At 27.7% G+C, this 11,410-nt stretch overlaps 1 protein-coding gene across 1 annotated transcript in view; it reads right to left on the minus strand.

Annotated features, from left to right (window-relative positions):
- Positions 1 to 11,410, minus strand: part of LOC117175912 (disco-interacting protein 2) — a 132,678-nt gene that overhangs the window by 113,067 nt on the left and 8,201 nt on the right. The window contains exon 2 of the mRNA XM_033365754.1: positions 7,598 to 7,669. Within this exon, the coding sequence (XP_033221645.1) occupies positions 7,598 to 7,669 (72 nt within the window). The remainder of the gene's footprint in view (positions 1 to 7,597; positions 7,670 to 11,410) is intronic.

Below are 11,410 nucleotides of genomic sequence, written 5' to 3' on the forward strand. Positions count from 1 at the left end.
TAAAAAAAATGACCCTAACAAAATAGTTAAATTTTTAGCAACATAATTAAACCTTCAACAAAATAGTTACATTTTTTTAAAAATATCTGAATTTTCAACAAAAAATAATTAATTTTCTACCAAAAGGCCTATTTTCAACAAATCAGTTAAATTTTCGATCAAACAAGATGACACAATAGTGAAATTTTCAAAAAAATAATTACACCTTTAAAAAAATAGTTGAGTTTTTTGACAAATAGATCATTTTTCAACAAAATAATGAAACCTTCAACAAACTAGTTGATCAAATGTCTGAATTTTCAACAAAATAAACCTTTAACAAAACAGATGAATTTTTTACCAAATATTTGCATTTTCAACGAAGAAGAACATTAATTTTCCACCAAAAGACCAATTTGCAACAAAGCAGTTGAAATTTCGACAAAAAATGACCCCAACAAAATAGTTGAATTTTCAACAAAATAATTAAACTTTCAACAAAATAGTAACATTTTTTAACAAATATCTGAATTTTCAACAAAGAAGAATTAATTTTCTACCAAAAGGCAAATTTTAAACAAAACAGTTAAATTTTCGACCAAACAAGATGACAAAATAGTGAAATTTTCAAAAAAAATCATTATACCTTCAACAAAATAGTTGAAATTTTTTAAAAATAAATAATTTTTGAACAAAGTAATGAAACCTTTAACAAAATAGTTGAATTTTTGACCAAATATTTGAATTTTCAAGAAGAAAGAATTAATTTCCTACTAAAAGATGAATTTTAAACAAAATAAACCTTTAACAAAACAGATGAATTTTTTACCAAATATTTGCATTTTCAACGAAGAAGAATTTTAATTTCCACCAAAAGACCAATTTGCAACAAAGCAGTTGAAATTTCGACTAAAAAAGATGACCCTAACAAAATAGTTAAAATTTCAACAACATAATTAAACCTTCAACAAAATAGTTAATTTTTGACCAAATATCTGAATTTGCAAGAAGAAACAATTAATTTTCTACCAAAAGACAAATCTTCAACAAAACAGTTGAATTTTCAACCAAAAAAGATGACTAACGAAAAAGTTAAATTTTCAAAAAAATTAAATTAAAATTAAAAAATTATACCTTCAACAAAATAGTTGAAATTTTTTAAAAATAGATCGTTTTTCAACAAAATAATGAAACCTTTAACAAAATAGTTGAATTTCTGACCAAATATTTGAATTTTCAAGAAGAAAGAATTAATTTTCTATCAAAAGATAAATTTAAAACAAAATAAACCAACAAAATAGTTGAATTTTTTACCAAATATGTGAATTTTCAAGAATAAGCCATTAATTTGCTATCAAAAGGCAAATTTTCAACAAAACAGTTAAATTTTCGACCGAAGAAGATGACAAAATAGTGAAATTTTCAAAAAAATAATTACACCTTTAAAAAAATAGTTGAGTTTTTTGACAAATAGATAATTTTTTAACAAAATAGTTGAATTTTTCACCAAATATCTGAATTTTCAACCAGAAAGAATTAATTTTCTACCAAAAGATAAATTGAAAACAAAATAAACCTTCAACAAAATAGTTGAACTTTTTACCAAATATTTGCATTTTCAACGAAGAAGAATTTTAATTTCCACCAAAAGACAAATTTACAACAAAGCAGTTGAAATTTCGACTAAAAAAGATGACCCTAACAAAATACTTAAAATTTTAACAACATAATTAAGCCTTCAACAAAATAGTAACAATTTTTAAGAAATATCTGAATTTTCAACAAGGAAGAATTAATTTTCAACCAAAAGGAAAATTTTCAACAAAACAGTTACATTTTCGACCAAACAAGATGACAAAATAGTTAAATTTTCGACCAAACAAGATGACAAAATAGTGAAATTTTCAAAAAAATCATTATACCTTTAACAAAATAGTTGAAATTTTTTAAAAATAAATAATTTTTCAACAAAGTAATGAAACCTTTAACAAAATAGTTGCATTTTTGACCAAATATTTGAATTTTCAAGAAGAAAGAATTAATTTTCGACCAAAAGATAAATTTAAAACAAAATAAACCAACAAGATAGTTGAGTTTTTTACCAAATATTTGGATTTTCAACCAAAAAGGTGTATTTTTTAGCAAAAATCGAATGTTTAACAAAATACATAAACTTTTAAGCAAATAGTAAAATTTTTAGTTAAGAAATATAAGTTTTCAGCCAAAAATATGTAAAAATACGAATTTCAAACAAAATAGTTCAATCCTTAACCAAATAGATGAATTTTCAGCATATTTAGGGTAAAAAGTCAATTTTTTTAGAAAACAATAAAAAAAAGACCAAAAATAGAAACTTTAAAACTTCGGTTAAAAAAACTAATTTTAAAAATAACAAAATAAATTATTAACAAGTTAAATTAAACTGAAAAAGGAGCACTTTTATCGAAATAATCGAATCCTCAACCAAAATAATGAGTTTCCAACCAACAAAAAAAAAAGATTAAGTTTCAAACCAACTAGACGAATAATCAACAAAATAAACGGATTTTCCACCAAATAGTTCAATTTTCAACTTATAAAGGAAAAATTTCAAACCAAAAAAATAGTTAAATTTTAAAATAAATAATTAAATTTTCAATCAGAATAATTGAATTTTAAACAAAAAATATGAATTTTCAATAAAAGCAAGATCAAGTTTCGACCCAAGTAGAGGAATAATCAACAAAATACACGGATTTTCCACCAATTTACAAGAAAATAGTTACATTTTTAAATAAATAATTAAATTTTCCAATAGAATCCTTGAATTTTAAACCAAAAATATGAATTTTCAATAAAAAAAACTTTATTTCAAAAAGTCGAATCTTCAACAAAATAGATAAATTTTCAAGGAGCAAAAATCCATTTTCAATTTAACATATACGTTTTCAATCCAAAATGGAATAGTGATATTTTTAGTGAAATAAATTAATTCTCAACCAAAATCCCACCAAATAGTTCAAATTTTCAACCGGAAAGTTGATTTTATAACCAAGAAAATAAATTTCCAATCGAACAGGACAAATATAATCGAATTTTTTATTAAAAAGATGCATTTAAAAAAAAAAATAGAATAGTTACATTGTCAATAAAAAAAATGAATTTTCAACGAAAAATAAAACAAATTTTCAACAAAATAGTTACATTTTCGCAATATTCTCGAATTAAAGAAAAAAATGCCTGAAGAATTTAATTAAAATTATTCGTATACTAATGACAAATTGTTTAAACCCATTATTTATTTTTAGATTAAAGAAATGTCAACGAAATTTCACAGAAACGTTGAGTGAATAATGACTAAAAATAGTGTTACGTAATCTGTGAACGCTCCTTCACATCAAATTGGCTTTGATATAATTTAAACAAAAAATTCTGTAAGACAGTTAAATATTGTTTCCGTGTACTGAGTGACTCTTTAGTGTCCATAATAGGAAACTCCGCAGTGCCTTTTTTCCAGGAATACTTGAAATTACTGACTGAGATTGTAGGTACTTTCCTTTCTTCTTTAAAGAAAATGCGAATTTGCCTGCAACTCATGAATTTTAGTTCGAGAGTAATAACCTGCAGAGGATGGATGCGCTCAATTACAGATTATTACAGGACAATTAGATGTGCATTTTCAAATACTTTTTGTTTGCCACCATTTCTGGCATTTTGAAAAGAATTAACTATTTGAAAAGATTTGAAACGATCCCGGCAAAAATAGTGAAAGCAATTACACAATATTTATTTCCGTAAAAGCCACAACTTCGGTTTAATCAATTATCAAGTACCAGGATTTGAACTTTCTTCTTTTCCTTTAATCGCTACTCTCCTTAGAGCTTCACCATAATAATTTTGATCTACCAGAGGCATCCATTTGAACTTACTTTCTAAGTTCTTACTTCTTTCAACAGAAATTTGGTCTACTTTTGCATAAGGTACAAGATTAAACTGCATATTCCTTAACGCATCTTGACCCTTCTGAAAACCATTACTCTAAATTTCAATAATTTCGAATCGATTTTTTTCTTGGCCTCTAGAGTGCACAGTAATAATCCTGCAGATAAAGGCATCAATTTGATCTGCCGCAAAATGATTCGAGATTGTAATCTTCTCTTATATTGATACAAATTTTCGCATCAACTGCAGCAGCAAAAACGATACCTATAGATTTCCTGCGAATTGATTCGATTTCTTTGTGTTTCTCCAAAAGGTTCATTACAACCAGCGATATAAAAGAATTCCTGTTTTGCGGAAGAAAATTAGCCAGAAGATATTTGTTCTGTGAAGGACTTGATAGTCTATAACTGTTTTCTCTACTATCTGAATTGAAGCACTAGCCAAATAATTCTGCCCATACGGCACAATTAATTGTTTTGTTTTTAAAAATATGGGCCGACAATTGTGCACAGAGAAAAATGGATGTTAACCCTTAACAACTAGATGTTTTAGGTTAACAGATTTAATGTTTAAGTCTGGTTCAAGTATACGACAGACATCTAGATGTTAAAGGTTAGTTTCTGTGGATATGAAAGATGCAAGATTAGATGAACTTTGTCACAAATGGATGTTTGTTGCAAAAAGATCATTTTGAAGACAATTAAAAATCCTATCAACCTTAAATTTAAGAGAAAATTTTATTTATGTCAAAATGCATCCTTTTAACACAGGAGGACATTTCTGTTGTTTCAGCTTAACATAAAAATATATTTAAGCCTAATATCTCAAATAGACGTTACGTGTCAATATCTGCACCCAGAAGAAGGTTTGGTTGAATGAGCCAAGAGAATATTTTAGTTAAATTAAATCAATATTTTTGCTGATTAAGGAAATAATTTTGTTGATTTAACCAAAACTTGTAGTTCATCTAAACATAAACGACCCCGCACAATGTACGTTGTAAATGGCTTGCCATGAAATTATTTAATAGTTTATTAAGCTACTAAATATCACAAGACTAGAAAATTCCACGGACTGTGATGGATCGCTTGTTTATTTGATTACAAAAATCGTTCTGCTTCTTTGTAATAAAAAATATAAACAAGCAATCTTAGGCACACAAAGATTGAAGTAATCTTTAGTGTTTTCCACATAATCACTTAATCCCAATCAATTCTGTTTCCACATCACTTATTTTGATAAGGTTCACTGAAGTGCAAACATTTTTATGTTTTTTCGCGACCGTACTAAGTTCGCAAATCTCCATCACTTTTAAGATGTTTTCAAAAACTTTTTTTTCTTGAACCCACCAAATCTTTTTCTTGATTCTAGTAAAATGCTACCTTAGCTTATTTGGTGAATCCAACCAAAAACTTTGATGGATTGAACCAAACGAATTTGGTTGAAACTAACCAAATGCGGCCAACAAAACGGTTTTGCTGATTAAAGAAAATTATTTTTCTGAGTATGTATGTTTGGCGCTACTATCTTATACTTTGACATCTACTATTTAATATCCATTTTTCCCCGTGTAAAAGTTAAACTTTCTTTTCTAAAAGAGTCAGCCAACATTAGCTTTAGGTAAAGCAATAACATTTTCAAAATCAAAAGACACTACTTAATCATTGTACCCGTATTTATGCCAGGCATCTCGGATATATTGCTCATGTGTCGTATGTTGACGGTGTTTCTCAATCTACTCATCAGTTAGTCGATTTTCTTTTTCACAATCAATATTATCCGAACAGAAGTTGCGCAATTTCAATTTTTCAATATGTAAATCTGAATTGTATACTCCCAAACAAAGATTTCTCGATACATTTTCAAAAGGCTAAAATATGCAAATGCTTTTCAAAATTATTAAGTTATTATTGAACTGTACCGTTGCAAGGGCACCTTTTGTTTTTATGAACATTATACGTCAATTTGAAACTAATCTTTAGAGTACTTAAAACACATTTTTTGCCTCTATCATTACAGAATCTGAATTTCGCACAATGTTAATGCTTCTGTTCACCTTCCAACAAAGAAGAATACAACGATTTTCACGCTTATCTTTCTTTTTATTGTAATCTTCAGGGAACACTTCTACTTGCAATTTAAATCTTAAAAGAAAAAAGGCAAGTAAGGAGCTGAAATTCCTCTAATTTGAATCCTCGCAAATAAAATGACGAAATAATGACTTTTTCTCGAAACATGTTTCAGATATCTATTTCATTCCTTTGCAAATGAATGCTCACTTAATCTTGCGTTTGAAAGAAATGCGTTCCGCATTTTCATGTTAGATTTTATCGGATTTGGTTTGTCATTTGCAAGCATTTCAAAAGTCCACGTTGAAAGACAACGTGCGTCTTCTTTCCCATTGAGATTGAATCTGCCATTGTTCAGGAGAACTTCCGCTGAGAATTGGAACGCGACCTGTGATTGATATTAGCGACGAAATAAAATTGCTGCGAGTGACGATTGCGCAATTGTAAATTGTAAATTCTAATGCACAGAGCCTTACTCATTCCAAAAGCAGTAAACACGACGTACTTCAACTCTGCGTGATGGCACGAAAGAAAATATTTGCAAGAGCTGTGATAGGAAAGCACAAGATTTATTGGACCCACATTCCACCTCAAACCCCTTTCACGAAATCAATTTGAATTGAATTAAATATGAATTTTTGACAAACATGTCATTGTCGACAATAGGCACTTTAGCAACAGCTCAAAAATATGCTTATAGATCATTTTCGGTGGTACTGTACATACAATTATTAACCAATGCAAATTTTAAAAGACTTCAACACTTATTTCATTCTGAAACAGTTTTTTTTCACCATGGTAAAAAAGTTATTAATATATAATAGTAAAAAAGTAACAAGTAATATGCTTCTAGCGCCCATTCAAATTGTCAGAACGTAATTTAATCAATTCCGATCAATCTGAAATTGTAAAATAAGCAGAAAAGTACTAAAGTAACTATTGAAACTTCAACAAGGAGTGGCAATAAAAACATCCAGGTTCTTTTTCAAAATTTCAGGACTCTTCCAGAATTTTAGGTTCTGTAACAACTCTGTTATATAATCTGTTCGAAAACCTTAACATCGTTCATATTTCTGCATTATTGCTCCCACAGAGGCACATGGATATTCCCCAAATTCTTGTTCTATGATTTTTATTTTTTTGCATTATCATTTGTCATCTTCCGAATGACCATATAACCTTAAATTCCATTAACCAAAACATAAATGTCGCTCTTCCTAAAATGGCGTCCATCATTCTGATTGGCTGCATAATGCCGCAAAATTCAAATAAGTCAATCAGAATGCCGGAAGTCATTTTAGGAAGAGCGACGTTTATGTTTCGGTGAAATGAATTTTAGATTATATAGTTATTCAGAAGAATAAAAATTATATCAGTTAGTAATTCGGAAAAGTAAAAATAAAGTAAACTAACAATTAGGATAAATAAAAATGATACCAAATTGCAATTTGATCAAATGATTTTGGGTAAGTAAATATTAAATAAAATAAAAGTTGGGGAATATTCATGTGCCTCATTCCCATAGTGGCTTTACTTGAAAAGAAATGTGTCATGCACAATAAATATGCATGTGGACAGCATCGATAAGAGAAGAAAAACGGCGGGTGACAAAAGAAAAAATTGCTCACCCAACTGCTTCGACGCATATTGCTGTAGTAGACGCGTTCGTTTCTTCTCATAACCTTTTTGCGTTATGTCCCCTGAAACAAACAGAAACAAAAATGAGAACTTTGTGTGCTCTCAAAGGCTCGGAATCTCGGATCATCGAGCGACTTTTGCATATTCAGCTCTCAAACATGGACGCAGAGAGCAGAGAATCATTAGTGAAGAAAAAAAAAAAACTTTTTCCACAGTCTGAATTTTAGAATTAATGAAATAATACATAAAAAGAATTCTATTCAATTTTATCAATAATATTTCGTTATAATTTTTCGGGGATTTTTAATGGTTCAAGTTTGAATTCATCAATTTTTTAAATTTCCAATTAGAAATCATATACTTATTTAACGTCTACAGAAGAATCAAACTTTAAAGGTTCACAATCTTTTTAATCTTTAATTTTGAACGGTAAAAATGGCAGTTTATTACTTGTAATCCATGTAAATTGGAGCAATTCACTTGTACTCCAGATTGAGCCACTTTAATCCAGACAATTTGGAGTAATCCAGATAATTCGAAGTAATTTAGGTAATCCAAGTAATTAGTATATAATCCAGAGTAATCCATCTGATTCGGAGTAATTTGCATAAGTAATCGCAATAGTTTAAAAATGTTTCGTTGAAATCTTGTTCTTTTTTTTTCTTTGAAAGAGATTTTTTTAACTGAAAATTTAATTATTCCATTTTTAGATAGAAACTGATTTTTTTCTAGATGAAACTTCTTGTATTTTGTTAAAGATTTGTCCTTTTTCGGTAGAAAATTCATGTTTTTGATTGAAAATGTAGGAAAAACTTTGTAGGAAACTTCACGATTTTATAAAAAACTTTTTTTTTCGATTAAAAACTTCGTCTTTTTTGTTAAAAAATTAATCCTCTTAGACTAAAATCCATTTTTTTAGGTAAAAAATTCAATTACTTGGTTGAAAGTTGAACTGCTTTGTTAAAAATGGATTGTTTCATTAGAGATGTACTACTTTAGTCAAAAATTCATTCCTTTGTTTAGAAATTTAACTATTCTTCGGAAAACCTTTTTTCCGGGTAAGAAAATGTTTGTATTTAAATTTTAAACATTTTATTTATTGTTTAACATTAATATTCTTGATTAAAAATTTATGTTTTTGGTTGAAGTATCCATTTCTTATTGAAAAGTCGTCTTTCCGGTTGAGGATTCAACTGTTTTGTTGAAAATTCGTTTTTTTTGCATAAAATATTTTTTGGCTGAAACATCAACTATTATATTTATTTGTTAATAAGTTATTTCTTTTGGTTAATTTTTTTCTAAAATTAAATAATTATGTTAAAAAGTCGTTTTTAAGTTTCATAATTTTATTCTAAAATGAATCTCTTTGGTTAAAAATAAAAACTATTGTGTTGAAAATTCGTTTTTTTTTATTGTAAAAATATAATTCTACAATTAAAAATGTTACTACTCCACTTTTTTTTTGAAAAGTTATCTTTTTTAGTTGATAATTCAACTACTTGGTTAAAAACTAACGTATTTTGTTAAAAATTTGTCTTTTTTCGGCAGAAAATTAATCTGCTTTGTATAAAATAAAGAATTTGGTTAAAAACCGTATTTTTTGTTGACAGCTCAATTATTTTGTTTAAGATTTACCTATTCGATCGAGGATTCAACTGCTTTGTTAAAAAATAGTATTTTTTAATAAATTCGACCATTCTTAATTTAAAATTATAATAATGTTTTTTGTAGAATTATAAATTATTATATTTTCGTTGATCATTCTTTTTTGTCAAAAATTAATTTTTGCAATTAAAAATATACTATTCCATTTTTTGTGGAAAATTCAACTATTTGGCTAAAAATTGATCTTTTTAACCCTTACTGACCCAGCTTGTCCGTTTTTGTCCGTCAACTTTACAGATTTTCAAAATTTCAACCTAACTAAACTTTTATTGATTTTTAGGACTGAATTTATTTGCAATATAAATTTCTTATTTGAACATTTTGAGCCGGAGTTTCTATGATTTCAGTTATTGTCAAGACCTCTTTCGCATCGAAAATGCGATCAAAAATAAAAAAATTAACTTAAAAAATCACGTTTTTTTAAATTGAAAAATAGGGTGGGAAGGGATGGGTTTTTCGAAAATTTCGGGTCAGATTCTGAAAGAGCATACTTGAAAATACCCGCCAATAAATTTTCAGATCTTTTCCAACATAATTAACAAAGTCGTCCATGCTTAAAGTTGACAGACAAAAAGGGACAAATTAGGTCAATGAGGGTTAAGTTGAATATTCAAATACTTCGTCAATAATTAATGTATTTTGTTGAAAATTTGTCTTTTCAGTATAAAATTAATCTTTATGGCTCAAAATTTAGGTTTTTGTTCAAAAATTCAACTACTTACCTTTTAGAAAATTAAATTTTTTTGTTAAAAAACATCCTGTTGTACTGAAAATTCCTTTTTCTTGGATAGATCCGACAATTTCTTATTTAAAATATAAAATGTATTATGGTTGAAATATCACCTATTACATTTTTCGCTGATAATTCATCTCTTTTGGTTAAAAATTAATTTCTTTATAGAAAATTGTAATCTTTTTTTTTAAGTCATTTTTATGGTTTACGATTCATAATTTTATAAATTCAACTACTCGGTTGAAAATTTGTTTTTTTGCTATATAACATTGATTTTTTGAAAATCTTCTTTTTTGGTTAAATTCAATAATTTTTTTAAGATTTAAAATTATAATCTTTTTGGTGGAAATATCAACTATCATATATTTTAATGAGAATTCATCTATCTTGGGTAAAAATTAGGATCTTTGTAGAAAATTCAACATTTTTGTTAGTCATTTGTTGATTAAAGAAGCTATCATTTTAGTTGAAAATTCCACTATTTTAGTATAAAATTTATTTCTTGGAATCCAAATTTAACTTTTTTGTTGAAACTTAATTTTTAATTAGGTCAAAATTCTGAAAATTTAAATATTTCATTTTTGGTGAAAATTTTTCTATTTTAGTTAAAAATTCATCGTTCTAGATAATAAACTATCTATTTTGGTGGAAAATTAAATGTGGGAGATTTAGTGAGATAAAAGTGGGAAAATCAAAATAATTGGTGAAAAATGTATTCTTTAGTTGGAAATGTATTTTTTAGTTGGAAACGTATTATTTTAGTTTTAAATCTTTTTTTTTTAATGCAACTGGTTTGCAGAAAACTTGTCTTCAAATATTATCCACTCTAATTTTGATCCAGAATTAATCCTTTTCGTTTGGTTAATAATTCAACTCTGTTTAATAGTGGGTCTATTTTGTTAAAAATTGAACAATATTGTTAAGAATTAATGCTTCTTGATTGAAAATTCGCGTGAGTCTATAATAAGTTAGGAAGAATAACACAGGCCAACAATTCTCAGAACCAGAGACCAGACCTACTATACCCGAAGGTTTTTGCTGCGCTGAATCCGAATCTGACCTCAGAAAAATTCCATCACCCTAATTTTTCGAGATATTCTAACCTAAAAGGGTCAAAAACCCGTTATTTTGATGTGTTCGAGGCCCCGTAACATCGCGAAAAAATTTTTTTTTCACAAACTGACAATGGCATCGTAAAGAACTACTCTTTACCTTCAAAATGCGATGCCTAACTTTTTGATAAGATTTTTCATAGCCGAGATATGGCGGATTCAAATTCGAGTCCATAACCCGATTTCCTCTACCCCAAACCCGGTTACGTGAGTATCATTGAGCTTAAACCCCTACAATCCAATTTCCTTAACCCCCGATCCTTGTTACCTACTCCGCCCTAACACTTCAAAAT

This window comes from Belonocnema kinseyi, chromosome 7, assembly GCF_010883055.1.
Source record: "Belonocnema kinseyi isolate 2016_QV_RU_SX_M_011 chromosome 7, B_treatae_v1, whole genome shotgun sequence".
In the NCBI taxonomy this organism is placed as follows: domain Eukaryota; kingdom Metazoa; phylum Arthropoda; class Insecta; order Hymenoptera; family Cynipidae; genus Belonocnema; species Belonocnema kinseyi.